Genomic DNA, 20,617 nt, shown 5'->3' with positions numbered 1-20,617 from the left:
TGTAGTTGGACATTTTGGACATTGCTAGCAGGTGACATGCTGATTAAAATTTGTCATGGGCTAGTAGCATGTGTGGACACTGTTATGAATACAAGCTGTACATCTCCTATAGATGCTTTGTACCAGCTGGCAGATGCTGTCATTTTCCAATTCCTTTTATAGATCCTCAGCACAGCACATGCCCGTTCACTGGCTTCAGAGGCCTAGATGTAACATACCGCCACATATGTTCTGTGGGGAGCTGGGCAAGTAGGGCATTAGTGGTAACAACTTTCACATTTGCATCTCGCAACAAGTTCCTGCAGAAAGGTTCTTACATAAGAAAGAGCACACAGGAAGGGCAACAGGAGGGATCAGTGTAGGACTGGGCAGCCAGGCTGCTGTTAAACATCACAAGTGGAGTCTTGTGTAGACGGCACATTCCCTGTGGAAACCACAACACTGAGCCCTATCTATTGGCCTGTTGTGCACAATAAGTATAATTCTGCATGTCTGCACCACAATTCCTGATATCCATCAAGGCAGACCACACAAAACCTTGATTCTTCCCTGAAGAGTACTTGGCTCTGCTGCTGGATCTGAAGTATTACTCACAAAACTTCGCTCAGCTTGGTCAATGAACAATGTTTAAAACAGTTGAGTTTCCTGCTCATATGTACAGGTCGTTGCCATCTGGAGTTTCTGATGCTGTCTAACTGGGAATGCAAAAACAATCACTAAGACTCCCAGATCAGGGTCTTTCGTTGACAGACTTTGTTTAGTTGTATGTCTTACCAGGCTTGAAATTACTGGCTGTGAACCCCCTGAAAATGAATGACAGTGCACTGATTTAGTCAGTCAATCAGATTTAGTCAGTCAACCTCCACATGCTGATGGTACAAAGTCATCAGTTCTCTGGTTAACAGGTGCAAGTCATTTGGTTCTTATGTCAATGGTACGTCAGTGTTTCACAGCCAGTAGTGAATAATCAATCAAAATGACACAAAAGACATTTCATATCCAAATTCTGTACACTTTATTTTTATAAAAAACAGAGACGGATTCAGATGTACTCGTCAGTTTCAGAGGCAGTCCAGGCCATGATATATCACCATACTTCTGAATTTCCTCAGAAGTACAGGGATGAGCCAGAATAGTTTGTAACAGAATGTTATGGACAGATGAGTCCAAGATAAGCATTCAGCAATGTGATGGAAAGGTTAAATTGTGAAATAGGAAAGGAGCTGTAGGTGCTCCAAAAATCAGCCCTTCATCTGTGAAGAATGGTGGAGGTAATGTCATGGCCTGAGCGCACCTGGCTGTTTCAGGAACTGGCTGACTTGTCTTTATCTATGGTTGATAGGAACGTTCTGTTTCTATACACAGAAAAAACATGTTTTCCATTCTAATCACGCAGTGCTTCACCATGCAGTATGACAATGACCCAGAGCATACTGGCAACATAAACCAGGAGGATCAGGAGAAAAAAGTAGAAAATCTAACACTGGTCAAGTTAATGTCCAAATTTAAATTCAACTGAGCGTGCATTTTATGTGCCAAAGAAAAAATAAGTCAGAATACCTTAAGAGTAGGCAAGATCTCAAAGTAAATCCAGCAAAGGCTTGACAAAGCATGCTCAATGCTTACACAGAAATTGGTGATTACCCAGGATTACTCAAGGGGTTTCATACAAAGTCTTTTAATACTCTGAAATTTACATCATATGTAAATGTAGTGCTTCTAACTTATAGTCTAAATGTTTTCTTATCATACAGTATGATATGACGAAATCTGATCAAATATCTGCATGGAATTACCCAAAAATAAAAGGAAATCCTATTGCTCTTATCATTCGTATTTATTTCCCAATCACAAATACCAAATGCTTGACTGTAATGCAAAAATAACAGTTAGTCAAAACCAGATTTTGATTTTGCAGCCCAGATATTTTAGAAGGCTACTATATAGTCATATTCACATAGTTACGGTATGTCCTTACCAAACACGAAAAACATCAAAATAATGAACCCTAGCCTGAAGGTGACATTAGGTTAAATGGAGACAACATCAAATTAAGTGCTATAATACATACTTAATAAGGTGCTTACATTATAGAGGCATGCTACATTTTGCACAATATAGTTGCAAAAATGCCCTTTCAAGCCACATCTTCAGTATTAAACAGTAACTGATAATGGCACTGTGATAAGGTCCAAGAATCTAATCTGATTTTAGCTGGCCTGAACCAGAGTCAAACATGTTTTTGTGATTTTAAGCCTAACTTTGTGAAATATTGTACTGTTGCAAACAATATAATGCAATTTCAAATTTCATTATATTCCTCGTATTATTTTCAACATAGGTTGTAATGTCACCAACCGCAGTCTTGAAAAGGAATTTTGTGTCTACTGTACCTTCAATTTTATATCTTCATTATATGTCAACATCTAATCACACAACATGTGAAGGTAAACAGAAAAATAAACAAATGTACCTTTTTATCGAAACGTCATCCACTTGTGTTGATTCAGGCTATTTTCTTTCAGAAATTTAGAATTAAATTTCTAAATATAACATGGTAATCTGTATTAACAAGAACCACTATAAGAAACATTTATCTTAAACACAGCTTTTTTCCTTGTACATTAAAATGAAATATTTTTTTTCCACAGAAAGGTGTGCTTGTGAAAAAATGTTAATGAATAAATATTTCTGCTTATTTAAATGTTTTGAGCAATTCTAGTGGATTGCGAGAAGTAATACTTAATGGAGATAATTATTTGCTTTTAAAGAGAAAGACATGAATGTTAATACTGTAGTTTTTTTTTAATGGGCAGCATGACAATATATTATTTTTGTTAGCCGTCTTGAACTGTTCATTATGGAGCCTACATCTTGAAAATGCAGACAGCTATAAAAATTTTCATCTTCTGCACGGCGCATTCTGGCCCAGTTGTTACAGTGCATCTGGAATCATCACTACGTAAAAGGAGCTATTGTGTCTGAACATGACCGAAGTCTAGTAAAACTGGAATACCTGTAAACAAAGCAGCTAAGATCTCATTTGAAAAGCATGCACTCCAGCAGACATGGATAGCAACAAAATCTGGAGGATTTAAAATGTAGATACGAATAGCCATAACAGCTATGAAACAAATTCAGAGAAAACTGAATAAACAGGTCAAGGCTGTGTAGAATGACACGATGACATCAAACTAAAGCTGAAGATGGAATTAAGTGTGCCAGATGTAGCCTTGTAAATCATGAGACATGTCTCAGACACACATCATCACAAATAAAATGATTATCTGTTTATAACATCACTTAGGCAAATGGTTAGTTTCTTTAAGAAGAGAAGAAAATCAGTTATTGAAGTAAGAAGCACTCTACTAAAGCACATAAACTCAAGTGGTAATAAAAACCGTTAGAATGTACAGTATATATACAGTATATTATTGCATTCTGAAGTTTATTTTATCGGAGTCTTAAGGTCTTCACCTTATAAAAATAAAGACATAATTTTCTAGTCTAAATTCAGCAGCCAGAAATAGGCCACATGCTGCTAGCTGGGGAAAAGACACTTTTGCCCCAGTTTTAGTTTATGTTGGACCACAGCGTTACATCCACAAAAGGTGCCAAAATGTCTAAATCAATAGAAGTCTGCCCCTTTGTAGAACTCTTTAGATTATCTTAGCTTGCTTGCTGGTGATACATTCACTGCAGAGAGCGCAATCTAAATTGATAGCCACCTTTACCCTCTGGGTTGGAGTAGTAGCTACAGGTAGAGGACACAAAATTGGCAAGTTTCTTAGGTGGTAAAGGGCAACAGTCCTATCCATTTATGACCATGGTTTAGAGTCTGCTCTTTAACTGTCACAAAAAACAAACAATAGGTTTTATGTACTATCTTATCTACCGTTTCTACTCAGCAAAGCTCAGATGTGAAGGTTCCCTGGATGAAAAAAGTTCTTTGGCATTCCCAGTAGAAATTAGTTCATTCATATTTCATGCTTTCCGTAGGTGGCAAGAAAAACAAATCAGATGTGTCATTTCTTCTTGATACTGATACTACATCATAAGGTTTAGGCAGACCACTGCATAAGGAGCTGTAATGACAAGGAAGTATTAAGCACAAAGTAATTATTGTCAGGAGATGCGATCTGGCATATTTGCATTGGAGGGATGTTTAAAATGCACCATGATGGGTTCCTCGTATGGAGATTGATTCTTTTCAAGCAGTGTTTCATCAGTTTTTCCCCTAAGGGCCAGGTACCGCAGAGCCACAGTGTGCCAGTCAGTCACCTCGTCAATGTGCAGTAGCCCACTCTGTCTGGAGTGTCTGACGAAACCACCTAAAAAAATCAAAAACATCAAGCGTTTCAGAAAAACTACAGATAAGAAGTAAAAGCCATCCAACCCAATCCAAGCATGATCGTTCCCTTAAAAACCTGTTGTCCTACAGACAAGGTAAGGGTCAGCACTTACTGGGAAATGTACAGCAAGAGATTGTGTTCAAAGTCAAGTGTACCAATAGATGTATTAAAAGGTGTACGTGCCCTCTGGAGAGATCTGGCTCCTCCTGTTATTTCTCATCCAGCCAACAGATGTGCGCGCCAGCAAATCTAGAGAGTGGGTGTCTGACACGGCGTCTAGGTCCTCTTCCTCTGTCATCAGGTCCCTCCCTTCGGACGAGCAAACCTTTCCTGAAAAATGCAGTAATAACTGTTGAAGTTGTCTCCATGGTAAATGGCTGAATTTGTATCAGCTGCATTTTCACCCCTTCACCTTTGTAGGTGAACTGACCTGCTTTTTGTGAACTATAAGACATGGACTCTGAATGAGCTCCACTTTCAGCTGAGCCATCTGATATGTGATAAGCCTTGTAATATGAAAACAATTTAGGCAGGCAACCCACTGAACTTCCATTGTTTTTTGTCAATGCAAGAGTAATCTGTTGCTTTATTTCTTGAAATAAAAGATGGAATAATATAAATACCTCCATGTTTGCAGAGCATCTTGACATAGAAGAAGAGGTTGGTGAAGAGGTTGAAAGGCGAGGGTGTGCCAGATTTACGGTTCATGTCCCGGATCAGCACCGCTCTACCGAATTTCCACTCGGTGTCAGACTGGGCCTGGATGCGTTGATACGTATCACTCATCATGGCGATCAGCAGATTGACCAGCACAATGACTGTCACCACCAGGTAGATTCCGAAGACAAAGTGAGTGATTACTCCTGTGAAAGCCGGTGACCGATTCAGCGATGGCATGGAATCAGGATCAATCAGCCCAAAGAGTGCAAAGAACAGTTTGATGGATATTTCCAACGGGGTTTGAATCTCTGTACTATTATGGTCGCCAGTAGTGTTTCCAAAGGAAAGCTCCTCTGGGTAGACTGGCTGGTAGACAGCAGAGAGGTTCATGGTGAAGGCAGTGTGGAAAAGAACCAGGATGACTGCGAACCGAGCCAGGTCTTTAATGAGATCTCGGATGATAATGGCCCAGGGGCCAAACAAGTGATGAAAGGTCAAGAATTCCAGGAACTGCACAAAACTGAGGGTCATGGAAACAGCTAGGAAGATGTTGCGGGCAAAAAGACAGTGGAGGTCATCGGGAGACTGGAAGGCAAAAGCTAGCAAGTGACAGAAGAAGGCCACAGCGGAGAAACCCAGGACTAAGACACGGATCCAGGCTAATCCGGCCCGCTCTCCTGGGTGTGTCAATTCGGACACCAGCATCCCCGAAAGCCAGGCCAAGAGGAGCCACTCATTCCACTCGGGCAGCAGATTCCCCAGGTAGATGGGACTAACTGGGGGATAAACAATGGTGACGATGAAGAGCAGTAACAAGAAGATGTGGGAGACCAGGTGGCTCATGAACTTCATGATGGGGATCTTATTGAACTTGTGCTTCAGTGGGAGGGAGAAGGCCAGCCAGAGCAGTGGGCAGGACAGCAGGCAGAAGAAGAGGAGGACGATCTTCCAGGGTGCCCACTTCAGGCTGCCATACCACACCTCCGTCAGGTACTTCTGAACAGCAGGATGGGCCACCACATCCTTCTGCTGGCTCTCAATCAGGCAGTCCAGCATGGTTGTTCCACGGTGGTCCAGCGCGCGTAGGATGTAGCCAGCGCTTTTGCCTCCAGAGGCCACGGTGAGGAGCTCGGTAGCCATGCCCTCGCAGTACTTTGCGGCGTTCAGAAGGTCCATGGAGCGCTCCTTTTCCTTCAGAGCGGTGAGGCCAAATGCCCGCGAGAGCTTCACGGCCGCATCGAGAGGGGCAGGGGAGTGGAGGACAAACTCCTCGATCACAGCGTTGTTGTTCAGCTTCCCGCAGACCATCAGGTCGAAAATGAACTGAAAACGATAACGGTACAAATCAAATCTGTGTAAGAGAAACGCCTGTCACATTGGACATGGTGTCCAAAAGCAGAGTAAATCTTACTGTAGTTTGGGTCAGATTTTAAAATACATCACAAATCAGTTTAAAATAGAGCCATGCTACTGTTTGCTATTTTGGTATCATCTGTAGAAGTCACTAGTTTATCTACCATAGCAGAATCTAGAAGATTGGTAAACATCTGGCAGAGCAGTGGTCTTGATCCAGCTCGCTGTGGTACTCTAGTAATTACATCAGTCTGAGCATTTACCCCTTAACTATGTTGTTTTCTATCCACTAGCTATTCTCAAAAGCCTCCCTATAAATTAAATATACCTTAACATACCTGTTGTGTGCATGCCTGTTGCTGTTTCCACTTGCTTAATGAACTCTAACAAGTTAAGTGAGGCCAGACCTATTTTTTCTACTGAATACAAAGGTGTTTTTCATTGCGGGCCAATTTGGAAGTTATTATGAAAAAGGGAGTTAGATGTGGAATCATGTACCGGTCACTCGTGGCCTGTTAACCGGCTGACAGACTTCAGGCCTACCTTCCTGTCTTCCACAAGTTTGAAGGTGTTGTTGTCTTGCCTCAACAGGAAGCTGACGGTGTCCTGGTGGTTCTCCTCAGCGGCGTACTGGATGGGAGTCCTTCCTTCCTTACACTCCATCCTGGCTGACGCCCCACTTTCCACCAGGAAACGCACCATCCCCAGAAACCCCGACTTGGCTGCAAAATGCAAGGGAGTCCAGCCACTCTGAGGGCCAGAAGGAAAATGACTGATACACCTGTGGAATCTCATAAACATGCTTCCTCATCGTACTTGGAGCATTTTAAAATTAATACTGTTATAGTCTTAATATATAGTCTCTAAATAATAAATACGGGGCATCAATGCATATCTTGCTGTGACTGTGTATTTTTTAAAAATAAGATGTTTTACAAAAACAATACGTGTTTTTTTTTTCGAATTAAGAATTCTCATCTCCTAAAATTTTAATGTTGCATCCCTTCTTGAATCTCTAAAATCAAACACTTTCAAAATAATATCCCAACATTACGCATCAACACAAATTATTTATAGTTAATGCTTTCGCTATTTGCATGCAACATTCTGAAATTCTACATTAAAAGACAGCTGCCAGATGTTGGCCCAGGTCTGAATTTACTCTCTTCTTTTTTCTCTCTTTTAATATTTTTTTTTGCAGTACCTAGTTTACTCATTTAACCAGAATGTAGATCTGCCCCTTATCAGCCAGTTCTTGGTTATTATGGCACTTGCACACTACATTCAAGTTCATGAATTATCTGAATGCGTATCACCTGCAATGTTGAGAAGTTATCTTTTTCAAAAAGCTTCCGAAAATCTAAATTAACCAGATAGTATGCTAGATTTATATCCATTACTGCTGAGTGGAAAATGTGCTCATGAGCGGATGTCAAGATACAATCCATTAGTTTAATCTTGACCACAAAATCATGGTTAGCTCCCGGATAGTACAGCGTTGGATAAGCTAACATATGCTGTTCATAATCAGCTACGATATTAGATTACAAAAATTGATGGAGAAGTGTAATCCTTAAATGTCAATTTTCAGCAGCTGCTGAAGTCTTGGCTTCCCGTTTCAGACAATGTATCAAGTGACAATGAAGCTAAAAGGTAAATAATCTTGCCTTGTAATTACCACATTTTTAAGACGTTCTTCCTAATATTACAAAAACCTACAAGTTCCTCTCCTTCATCACCCCTCACTTTTACTGACATGTGTTATATGTTAGGTATTGAATACGGTAATGAAAATAAGTAAAACTATGCAAAGAACAGTGAAGGCAGTGAGTAAGATTAACCGTAATATAAATTATTATATTATAATATATAGTAATATATACTATGTAATATGTCATTGTCATCCATTCTTCACCCCTCTGCTCTTCTTAGTACCACCTTCCACGGTCTCTTCTATTGTTATTGTTGTAATTGTAATTGTGTCTTATCTTGTGAAATCTTCTTATTTATTGTTGTAGTCTTCTTATTTATTGTTATTGTCATCCTGTAAAGCGCTTTGAGAAGCCACCTTTAAAGGTGCTATATAAAATAAAGTTTATTATTATTATTATGTCATTTGCCAAACCGCTTTATACCACACGATGCCGTGGGAAGCTGGAGCCTAGTCGGCAAGCAACGAGCGGAAGACAGGGTACACCCTGGAGGGGACGCCAGTCCATCGCAGGGCAAGTGCAAGCCAATCATAAATGAGGACAATTTGGAGGCCACGGTAAAGGCTGAGGGGAGAAATCTGGCCCGGACACCAGGATAACTCCCTACTCTTATCGAGAAATACCCGGGGATCTCTAATGACCACTAAGAGTCAGGACCTCGGTTTAACGTCTCATCCAAAAGACAGACTATGTAATATATAATATTATAACATATACTATATAATATATACTATTATACCATACGATTATATATACTATTATAAACCGTAATATAAATTATTAAAAAGCATAAAAGCACATTGTCATGGGGAGAACCACTGGTTCAAATTCACAGTGGTAAATGTCATACACAGCTCATTTTGTCTGTAAGTACAGTAAGTGTTGCTGTCGCAGAAAGCCGGAGTAGTGTCATCCCGTTCCTTCTGTCTCACCACCGGTGTTCCTCTCACCTTGTCTATGTCATTAATCTCAGCCCCCTGGCCGAGCAGCACCCTGACCATGTTAACGTGACCATTGGCGGCGGCCAGGTGGAGACAGGTGCGTCCGCGCTTGTCCTTCAGGTGCAGGTGGGAGGTGGCCTTGCTGAGCAGGAGGCCCACAACTTCTGTGTGGCCGTTCTGCGCGGCCAGGTGGAGGGGAGTCGAGCCCTGTGGAGAGAGAGTAGTAGAGTAGAGGAGTTTATTGCCAGATGCACTCGTACATTGAAATTCTTATTCACGCTGATCTCTTTGGACATAGACAGTACAGCAGTGTGGAAGAGCCCCCTTTTTGGGTAGCGTTGGCAGGGGGTTTCCACATGAACCTTAACTTTATCTTTCCATAATCTGTAACCGTCTCTTTCCAGATAGCAGTGGCAATAACCTCTCTCGGTCGATTCCGGTAGGCCAGGTGCGCTCATTAACCGTCTTCTAACTTACCAGCATGCCGACCCGGAAAACAACCGAGGCTGCTATCGTAACCTAAGGACCACAGGACGAGGGGACTCGAACCCCATTCAGGCTGAGTGAACCAAGGGGCAGCTGCGAGGTGGACATGTGGTGGAGGAGGGATGCTGGAGACGAACGTGAAGGGAGGTGTTATATGATGTGATATACATACAATATAACTAATTTCATAATGATGGTGATTAGGTACAGCTGTGTAAGATTGACTTGTCGTTGTTATCCCTCCTGAACTTCAGTTAATAACTGTTACGGTATCAGCATCCCCCCATTTTAAACCACAACCAATCTTAGAAGGCATAGACTCCAGCGATAGTTACCCAATCACCTTTCCCGTTCACTACCCCACCTCCAGAGCTAGGATACTTTAGGAGAGCCCGTAGGGACATCAGTGCTCAGTAGTGGGTTTTCCCTGGCGAGCTGAATTTCCCCGTTGGGCATGAACATTCTTTCTGTGTTCGAATTCTTGGTAACCGGACAACAGCTATATTCTCGACCTCGACTTCTGAATTTCGTCTGGCATTTCGTCTTGTGACTCTCTTGGTTATCGGACTTTCCGATTGCCTACTGTAGTAACCTAGACTTCTGGATCTCCCCTTGGGTATTGTACGATTTATCTCACTTCTGGACTTAGACCTCGTTTGCTACTCCCTAGACCACGAGTTTGGATTTTGTTATTTATTCTGTTTTCGGCTTCATAGTGAACTCGTCACCCACAAAGGGTCCATCACTTTGGTTGTTACAGCTCGCATTCAGTAACAATAACCTCCATTCAGGTAAAGCATGTTTTCACCCTTTTTCTTTTCAAAAGCCACCTTACCTGATTGATCCCCAATCTTGCCAGAGAACAGTGAGGTATTTGATAATATTTAATAATACAGAGCTACACAGCAATCACACTTGATGAAAACGACAACCACAGTACAATGATACAAGAGACTAAAAGAGGTTCACTTTGGAATAAATCTGCAGAGTCCATGTTCACAACAAGGAAGAAAAACATGCCATTCTAAGCTCTGAAAAAGGGTGACAATCTGGGGAGAAGAGAACACCAAGGATAAATGGGAGGACAGCTATAGGAAAATATCTGGTAATGACTGAGCACTGGTGTTTCCATCTCATGAAAATGTCAACCTGAAAAATGTGTTATGAAAACATTTCTGAGGCTCTTGAATGCTATATTTACTCTGTATTAAGTACTAAAATATGTAAACTGTGCTCTCAGAATAGAACCAATGGGCGTGACGTGCCTGCAAGTTGGTTTCGGCGTCGGCCTGCACTCCGGGGCAGTTCAGCAGGAGCCTCACCAGGCCTTCGTGGCCAGACTGTGCGGCCAGGTGGAGGGCGGTCAGACCTGACTGAGAGACAGACACACACAGCACAGGGTGAGCGACAGACGACATAGACGTACAGGAACAGAAACAGCCAACAAGTGCAAGTAACACAGAAGAGAGGAGAACGTGGCTGAAACGCAAAAATTCTTCAGAACTGAGGACATTAGCCATTACGTGTCATAACATTCCTGGCCCAACCCAGGTAACTGAGCTCTAGCGCATCAAAACGGTTTTGAGTGGTTACAACGAGAGGAGGCCATCTGGTCAAGAAACAGAAACATATTTCCGTCTTATGTATTCAATAAAACAGTGAAAGCATGCATTACGAAGTCTTTGCTTGTATCACAAAATCACAAAGCTAAAAAAGGTGATAGTAGGTAATTGATCCAGAGATCTCATAAGCTGTTTCTTGAAAGAAACCTAGGTATCGACTTCAATAGCACAGCTGGGTAATTTGATCCACACTCCCAGAGCAGCAAAAGTCTGTGAGTTACACAATGAGCTGAGACAGCTTGTGACACAATGGCTTTTCCTGCATTCTTGCAAGTACTGGGGGAACCTGCAGGAAACTGTCAGGTCTTGTAGTCTGTCCATACTGTACATTTTCTAACAGTTTTATTCAATTGAGGACTGCAGGGGGAGCCAGAGCCTATCCCAGCAAGCAATGGGTGCAAGGCTGGGTACACCCTGGACGGGACTCCAGTGCATCACGGGGAACAAACGGACATAAACATGCGTTCGTGGTGCCAGGGCCAGTTTTCCTGAAAGCCAATTACCTTACCTGTCTGCCCTTGAACTCTGGGAGGAAATCGGAGCACCTGGAGCAAACCCATGCAGACATGGGGAAAACATACGAACCCCACAGCACAGACAGCACCCCAGGAATTGAACTCCAGGCCTCAGAGCTGAGCAACGCCGATGCTATGCGGTCCTGTCCCATGGTTTAAGATACCTCAGCGAGTGGTTCTCGACCAGGCTGTCCCTCTGTGGAGCTTTGAGGAGGTTCACTGCGCATCGTGGCCGGCACCTTGGTGAGAATCTCCCTCACAAAGTCCGTCTGTCCAAAACAAGCTGCCACATGGAGTGCGGTGAGTCCTGTCTGCGCACGGCAACAGGATTAGAGAAACCATTATCTACCGGACGCAAGGACAAACCACACACAATGCTCTCGAGCTCTCTACGTTTTTCACTTTAACATACACTGCTTGGTGTTTTTTTTATTTTAAAAAAAGCTGTTTCTATGTGTTTCACTTCAAACGTAACACCTCAAAATAAAAAGGTGAATGTCAGTGGATTAAATTCAGCCCAGTCAGACATTACGATACTGCTCATGTTAGTGCTTTATTCTACAGATAGTTCGGCTTTCTGTGAACATTTCTATTTTAGATGAAAATAAATTCCAGTTTCTAAATAAAATCAAATAGGGCTCGGTTTGAAAATGCATTTTTCATAGCTGCAGAGAAACACGAATTTCTAAACTCCGAAGAGCCTTATTCTGCTTCCTTTGAACACAAATATGGTACTAACAAAATGGTAAATGAATACATATTTGAGGCATTGAAAAATGTGCTTAAATTCAATGGGCACCTTGGTGCTGTATATTTTAAGGGAGATGCTGCCCTTCAAGGCTTCCAGGACATGTGTGTGTCCGTTCTTGGCAGCTAAGTGAATAGCAGTCATTCCCTCCTTGAGGAAAAATAGGACATAATATTTTATTGTTAGGTATTCAATAAAAGAGTGACATGAATGAGTATCACCCTCACAAAGCTAAAAAAATGAAAAACATATCAGTCAACTCTCTGTATTCCTATTGTCAGAGTTTTGAAACAGATTAAAATAATGCTTGAAATAACTGGTTAATAAATAAATTAACCAAAATTAATTTGAAAAAAATTAAATGCTTTTCAGATCATAACGTGACTCAGATTATATGTAAAACAAGATTATATGTAAAACAAACATCTATAAAACAAGAAACACTTTGGTCCCTTTCTCGAGGTTTAAACCTCATCCCTCACTGTTACAGTTTTCCCTAAAAATAGTTTTGTTCTGCTAGAAACGTCACTATCAATGGCTTTCTAAGCCAGGTTCATTAGAAAATCTTCGTTAAATCGGGTATTTGTTTAAATCGACAGTCTTTTGTGTATAGGTGGTGTAATTAGACAGAAATAGTCTTTTATGTGCTTCATTTGCAGACAAAGATTAAGAAACGTCCCACAGACCACCATTGGCAAAAATAGGAGGCACCTTATCAAATTGTCATTAGGATGTGGATATTAAAGGTTAGCACAGAGCTCTGTGCAGTCAGCCCACAGTCTATTATCTCAGTGCATCAATACATCCTTACTGTCTTCTACTGTATGTTCACTTACCGCATTTTCTTCAGCTGCTGAAGCTCCAGCCTCAAGTAACACCTTCACAACCTCTGTGTGGCCTCCAGCAGCTGCCAAGTGGACTGGGCTCGAGCCATTTGTCTGCGAAAGATCCCAAAAACACAGAGTTCCAAAACACTGTGCTTCAAGGGCAACCCCAGTGCTGCCTTAGATAAGGTAATCGACTATAAAGTACTAAAAACCTATTCTCACACTGCCCAAATACTGCAAAATCAAGCCAAGGTAAAAATATACAGGCTGCTGGTTTATTTGGAGGGCGAATGGATAAACTAAAATTATTTATTTCATTGCCCCATAAGATAAAGCTCCACAAATCCCATGACAGTAGTGCAGAAATGGATACATAAATGTTCTCAGAAGTTACTGCAAGAGGAAGAGTTTATCTTTATCATCATGACCGTCTTTTAAACTCCATCACTGTGTTAACCTGGAGATGCTCTTCTTAAAGCTTCCCAAATACTAATCAACCAAGATATTCCAAGGAGGCTCCGATTATTTTCACTTGTGCCCCTTCTTTTTTTCCAGAGGGGAACAGACATCAGATTTGCACGAGGTTTGTGATTTGTGCTCTGGGTCAGTCACATGTGGGCACCTGTCACAGTAAAGTTAAAAACTGGTTCCAAATATTTTCCAATAAAAGTGTTTTGCCTCCTGTACCAATATAGTGATCAAAAGCACCCTTTGTTTTTTTTATTTTAATGGATACTGAGACTAACAAGTGATCTCTTGAATTAATTGCTGTTTTTACGTGTTTAATATAAAAGAGGCACAGATATTCTCAGGAAATAAAACAAAAAATGTATGTGGTCGCCTGTGCTTTGTGAGTGAAACAATTGTTTTTCAACATCATCTTCTCACAATCACCACCTGCTTTTCTCCTATTCAAATTCTTTTGTGCTGTACTGCAGTTTTCTCCACCAAAATACTCCAATGGGATGAACAACTTCAAATGACCTAGATGACCCCTCGGTGGTCAATGTACAACACATGATTTCGTTGCCTTGAAACTCTCTCTCTCAGACACAATCACACGCCGTGTTTTTTTGTAGAGCGGTCACCTTGTTGTGTGCAGAGGTCATCCCGCCCTTGTTGAACTTGAGAAGCTCTTTGATGACGGCCACGCTGCCCTTGGAGGCAGCGATGTGGGCACAGGTGGCGCCCTCGACGTTGGCCAGCGTGGCCAGCTCGGGCCTGTGGTTCAGGAAGAGCTTCACCACCTCCGAGTGGTCATTCTCCGCGGCCAGATGGAGAGGCGTCTGTCCGTGCTGTGGGGATGAAGGGGGTATCGCTGTACGACTCACAGACATTACCATGAAATGCCATAAAAAAAGCTGAACTCAGGTGCTCTGGAATGTAAGCTTTTGAGTGACAAGGTAGCAGAGTTCTATGGTCTGTCTTTGCACTTTCAGGTATTCTATCAATGCCAACACACTGGAAAGTAGCTCCAGGTTCACAGGGAAAGCATTTCCCTCCAGGACAATTTTATTTTTTTCCACAAAACTTGTAATCACGTTCACTACCATCTGAGATTTTTGGGCTGTTTAGGTACTGTATGTACCACCTTAGAGCACATCTCAGCTTTACTTCTGTATTTTCCCAGGATATTCATTTACACCCCCATGCTTCCATGACTTTTTCAGTTCTGGAAACGGAGTGGGTAAACCTCCAGGTCACAACAAGCTGCTATGAGGAGCTGCCTGGAACACTTTGACCACCCAGTTTTCTTTGGCAAGCAGTATAGGCCACACTCACAATATCAGTAGCGTTGACGTCCGCCCTCATGTTAAGCAAGCTGCTGCACACTTCTAGCTGACCATTGAGAGCCGCAAGGTGAAGAGGTGTCTGTTTATTCTGGAAGAGAAGAAAAGTTAACTTTTCACAATATGTGACACTGCTAAACCTGTACTGAAGGGTGACAGGCTGCCCCATGTATGCAGCAGTGCTGTCTATGGCATTTTATGTATTTGGGAAATTAGGAAATGTATGTATATGGGAGATTACAATCTATCCAGCATATACTGTAAACAGAGCATCAGAGGAGAACTATTTATAGATCTATGTTTTCAGAAAAATAAAGTACGCATATTTTGGATATTGATTTACATTTTTCATTAACTGATAAACTCAGCTCCAGTGACATTGATACGTACAGTAAGCACTACGTCACCACATTGCTGAGAGAGTTGATTGGAAAAGTACAGGTAATGAGGTGATTTAACCTGCAGAGTGTGAAGCCTGGTGAAAAGAAAGAAAATCCCAGAAAGAAAGCAACCAGTGCACCCCATGTATCAAGAGAATAATATTATAGTGCCTTTGGTGTTGTAGTCCATGTTGGAGGATGGATTATGTCAGTGCACTGTTGCAGACAGCAACTTTTAACCTACTGTACCAAGACAATACAGCCCACCACAGCGCGTCAGTGACAGCCCATGATCTGAGATACCATGAGAACTGACACCAAATGTGCTGGGGAGGTCCAAGCACAAACCTGCCAGTTCTTCTCTTTCATCAGCCCTCACTTCTACTAACCTTCTAAAAGTGTATGCTATATACTGTAATGAAAAAAACAGCAAAATGCAATAAAGAACAGTGAAAGCACAGAGGTAAGATTAATGCCTTCTACCCATGTCTTGTCTGTTCAATAAAATGTTAAGAGAAGAAAACAAGGGAATCATGGCTGGGTATAAAAAGACAGTGATGGATGGACAAAAGTGTTATCATTTCACTGCAAAATTTCCAAGAAAACTGAGCAAGGTAGACACACTAGAAGCTAATTGGGCATTGTACACATGTCACGACCACCAGGCAGTCAAGACCAACTCGTAAGCGAGCTAATCAGCCCCAGCAGCGGGTGATTATTAACAAACGCCGCCGCACAAGTTAAACCACCTGCTCACATTCCACCGTGCGGTGCATAGTGCTATTTATACCATCTTCACCTGCTTCCCGCTGCTCGGTATTGAGTCTACTCCCTGAGAGCTCTACCAGGTGTTTTTTCCCCGTACCTCGGTTTTTCTGGTTATTGGACTCCTCTTCTGCCTTTTCGACTTTGCACCTCGCCTCTCACCTTGGACTGTTTGCTACCGGAGATCTCCTTGGATTACTATTTGCCTTTCGCCTTTTGACCACGACCTTGCCTCTCGTTTTTGGATTGTTCGCCTGCCTCATCTAGTACCCGTGCCTGCGTCTGCACAGGATCCTTGTATCTTCCCACCAGGGATTCCTAACAACACATTTACAAAGATGTGCAGTTTGCTCACTGCTAATAAGCGTCTCACCAGAGAGAGGGCATCGATGCCGGCCATGTGGGTCTCCACCAGCATCCGCACCAGCCTGTTGTAGCCATTTTGTGCCCCCAGGTGAAGCGGGGTCATGCCCAGTTTGGTCTTGGCATTGACAAATGCTTTGTGTGACAGCAGGATATCCGCAATCTCCTCATGGCCCTTTCCCGAGACCAGGTGCAGAGCTGCATTGCCGTGCTGGATGTCAAGAGAAGAAGACCAAGCCAGGGGCGACTGAAGGTACAAAACTTAAAAGCACGACTGTTCATTTCAATTATCACCTGAAGACCTTCCTCTGCATGTCTTGGGATCCTTCATGGTAATAGACACCTTTTTAACAGTGTTCGTTTTTAAGACCGACTGAGAGTGAAACTGGTAATGCAGTAAAACCGTACGTCATGCACACCTGAAATCTAATCTTTGCAGGCAATTTTTTTTATAAACACGGTAAATTTGTTTCTAAATTAAAGGCCTTTATATTTGCCACACCGCAAAAACCATACCCAATATTCTGGCATAAGGACTAATTTAGTCACAGATGGGGAAAACAACCATTCTTCTTTGAAGAAAAACCATTCAGTCTTCGACTACATGACGGAGATCTTAGAGGAAAGGATGATGTCTTACTTCATCGAAAACGTCCACTCTGGCATGATTCTGCAGCAGGATCTTCACAATCTGTTTGTGTCCTTGCTCTGCCGCCAGCAGTAGTGGAGACCACCCATTCTGTCCCAAAACCACAGAACAAATTCCACGATATACATTTTTGTTTTACTGAAGGGGGATTTTTAATGGTAAGCAAACCAAATTTATACCCTCGAAATCACATTGACTGAGGCTAACGTTTTCTGTGAAGTAATGAACAGCGATGTGTTGATTCAAACGTAATTGGTTCCCGAAACCAGGAACACAGGATGTTCATTAGAAACTCAAAAGGAGCTGATTTCAACCCCACACCTCAGAAGACACTACTTTGATTTCCCAGGTCCGAGCTGTTGAAGACACTTGTACCTTGGCGTGCTTGTTGACAGCCTGCTGCAGCTGACTGGACTTGAGGCTCTTGAGGATCTCCAGGAGGACATCTGCATTGCCCACTCTGGCACAGTAGTGAAGGGGTGTCTCCCCAGACTGTCGGCATTTTCACAAACACAGAAGGAAAAAGCCACTTAGACACTGCAAAGAGACAGCACGCTCAAAATATTCAAACCTCTCCCTACATTGTCTTAAGTTTGTTTGTAGGTGGGATACAGAAAACTCAGATAACAACTGATGAAGACACAGCAGACAGTGTTTGGGTCAGAACCTCTTTGAGAAATGAGTTAGGTGACGTTCAACGTCAGGTTTTCTGATGAATCCTGTCCTGTGACGAGGGCTGGAGACGGGCACATGGGCAGAGAAATGAGAAACGTAAAAAACAAAGGTGACAGAGTCCAGCAAAACCCATGTCTTTGGAGGAGACTGTTTTTTAAAAGGATCTGGTGAGAAAAGAGGCTGCTGTGCTCCTCACTATCAAAAACTGTTAGTCTTCCTCATGAAAGTGTGTTACCACTTTTGTCGCTGCAGAGACGTCCGCGTCACACTCCATGAGGATCCTGACGATTGCGATGTCCTCTCCTTCAAAGTGGATCATTTCCTTCTTAAGCTCTGCAGACAGATGCAAGGGCGTCTCTCCTTCCTACAGGCACATTGTTTTATTAAAAGTTAAGTTACTCAGCCCTGTTTACCTAGTGAACAGACAGAACCAACATGGAAAGGAGAAAACGAGAAGAAGAACGGGTTGTTGAAAGGATCTGAAGAGCTGGCTCGTTTTCTGATTTCTGTGTTTTGGTGACAAGGATTTCGACCATAGGTTGGTGACCAAGGTGAGGCAGTGGTAAGCATTGCTGCCTCTCGGTGCTGGGATACTGGGTTCAGGTCTGATGTGGTGTGATGTGGTGTCTGCGTGGAGATTTTATATTCTTCCTATTTTCATGTGGGTTCCCTCTGGGAGCTCAGGTTTCCTCCCACAGTCCAAAAACTACTGAGAAACGTGGCCCAGGTGCGAGGGTGTGCCCCGTGATGGACTGTCGTCCCATCCAGGGTGTATCCTGCCTTGCCCATTACTCACCGAGAAACCCTCTGGCTCCACTGCGACACTCAGTCGGATCAAGTGGTTAGAAAAAGAATGGATGGATCTCTACCATTTGTCAAATTGATAAAGCTAAATTAAATGTACAATTAATAACAACTTTGAAAAAAGAGGATTTTCTCTTTTGTTACATTTTTTTTTTGCCTAGCAATAGTGATCACTTATGACTGGGTGGATAATTAGATGGGTCAGATGGTCTGCTGCCATTTGTAATCTTCTCTTGTGTTCTAGTGACTGCAACGACAGGCCTCAACCACTTGATGGCACCTGATCTCTACTATTCATAGCTGCTGATAATTTGATCATACAAATATTAAAAGGCAGCAACATGCAATCTACAACACAACATTTTACACCGTACACATTACAGTATTGTAAACAGTATTGTAAATAGTACAGCACTGCACTGTTTATTTAATAGGTTTTGATTTGATAAGAAAATATTCAAAACCATGAATGACATGTGACAACCATCTTAAATTATTTTTGTTTTCACGTATTCCATGCTTTTTGCTCCACCTAGGAACGGTGACAACACGTCTTGCATTCTGGTGTCACAATCACTCAGAATCACATCTCTCTGACTTTCCCTCACCTGGTTCTCCTGTCTGACACACACAGTGGCCTCTTTGGGGCTCCTCTCATTGGCCAAATAGCTGAGGATCTCCTGTACAATGTGGGCATGGCAGTGGCGTACTCCTATGTGCAGAGGACTCTCTCCAGCCTGAAGACAGATGGACAATATTACTGTCCTGCTCAGACATTCAAGAATATTCTTAGGCTGGCGGTAATGGGTTTTGGTTTATTGAAATGCAGATATTGACGTGTGGAGTAAGTACCGTGCACAATCTGAGAAAATCACAGGACAGGCCAACAGTTTACCTCTAAACACCTTATTCTTATTCTTTTATTTCTATACTGCCCTTACTACGATAACTCCATCAGTGTAATTACAGCTGCTGGGTTTCATTACACAAAGCACAATGGTACTATTGGAAACATCCTGACCAGGATGACCACTGTTTGTGCCAAAGTCTGTCAAAAGTCAAAGGTTTAGGGTTGAAATCATTAGACACACAAACAAAACTATGTCATCTTTTTTTTTTAAAGCACACGTCTCTTTATAGACGTTTTTGAAAGGGAAGGGTGCTTTCTCAATCTTTTGTCAGTGGACTATGTTCTGCGATGCTTGTGTTTCACAAAGCAACTTACTGCCCACTGAAAGGAATTCATTATGTGAGAGAAAAAAAAACGTCCGTTAGTGTAGTTTTGCTGACATCAATCCATTGCATTCTGTTCCGTTACAGTAATAAGGTATTTATCAAATCCCAGTGCTGCTGCTGCTTACTCCAAATAATCAGTTAGAGGAAGGAATACATATACCTTAAGAACAGGCAGAAGTCAATTCCATGTGGAAAAGTAGGAGAAAAAAACAGAAAAACAAAATGTTTCGGCCCACACAAGCCGATGCAGGGCCCCACACAAACCGCTTCAGAAATCTACCTTAGACTTCGAGGTCACATCCCCCCCTTCCTCGATCAGGGCCTGCATCATCTTCAGGTTGCCATGGCGAGCGGCTATATGCATGGCTGTTTCCCCATTCTGGTAAAAAGGGCCACAGCAAGGTCTTCGTCGGTAACGGCAAAGTACTTGTCACACCCCCCACTCTCCCTCGCAAACGCTGTTACATTCCCAAACCCACTGTTTCACAATATCATTCCTAACTGAACCCACATTCTGAAACTGAAATCACATTCTCACAGGTACCAGATTCCACAAATTCTCATTTCCAGACCAATTATCCAACCACATCCCTCTCCCTTCAGTATTTAAAGTTCCCTCACGCACGAACCCATGCTCACCATTGAGGAGCCTCCTGTAGAATTCTCTTGGGCGCGTTTCAACCTTTTCGACTGATCTCCCGTTTCCTAATCTTTGCTTCTGCCTTTTTCGACCACGCCC

At 42.4% G+C, this 20,617-nt stretch overlaps 1 protein-coding gene across 1 annotated transcript in view; it reads right to left on the bottom strand.

Annotated features, from left to right (window-relative positions):
• Window positions 1-2,736: 2,736 nt before the first annotated feature.
• Window positions 2,737-20,617, bottom strand: part of trpn1 (transient receptor potential cation channel, subfamily N, member 1) — a 40,512-nt gene continuing 22,631 nt past the window's right edge. The window contains exons 12-28 of the mRNA XM_088601787.1: window positions 20,159-20,257; window positions 19,251-19,379; window positions 18,074-18,202; window positions 17,539-17,655; window positions 17,155-17,253; window positions 16,525-16,725; window positions 14,999-15,097; window positions 14,305-14,511; window positions 13,226-13,327; window positions 12,441-12,539; window positions 11,806-11,952; window positions 10,770-10,877; window positions 9,028-9,225; window positions 6,909-7,115; window positions 4,976-6,335; window positions 4,536-4,682; window positions 2,737-4,331 (exon numbers count right to left, since the gene is read on the bottom strand). Coding sequence (XP_088457913.1) covers window positions 4,126-4,331; window positions 4,536-4,682; window positions 4,976-6,335; window positions 6,909-7,115; window positions 9,028-9,225; window positions 10,770-10,877; window positions 11,806-11,952; window positions 12,441-12,539; window positions 13,226-13,327; window positions 14,305-14,511; window positions 14,999-15,097; window positions 16,525-16,725; window positions 17,155-17,253; window positions 17,539-17,655; window positions 18,074-18,202; window positions 19,251-19,379; window positions 20,159-20,257 — 3,654 coding nt within the window. The 3' untranslated portion in view covers window positions 2,737-4,125. The remainder of the gene's footprint in view (window positions 4,332-4,535; window positions 4,683-4,975; window positions 6,336-6,908; window positions 7,116-9,027; window positions 9,226-10,769; window positions 10,878-11,805; window positions 11,953-12,440; window positions 12,540-13,225; window positions 13,328-14,304; window positions 14,512-14,998; window positions 15,098-16,524; window positions 16,726-17,154; window positions 17,254-17,538; window positions 17,656-18,073; window positions 18,203-19,250; window positions 19,380-20,158; window positions 20,258-20,617) is intronic.

Source organism: Lepisosteus platostomus, chromosome 12 (assembly GCF_059453375.1).
Source record: "Lepisosteus platostomus isolate fLepPlt1 chromosome 12, fLepPlt1.hap1, whole genome shotgun sequence".
Lineage (NCBI taxonomy): Eukaryota > Metazoa > Chordata > Actinopteri > Semionotiformes > Lepisosteidae > Lepisosteus > Lepisosteus platostomus.
This window is presented reverse-complemented; position numbering and strand designations above follow the sequence as displayed.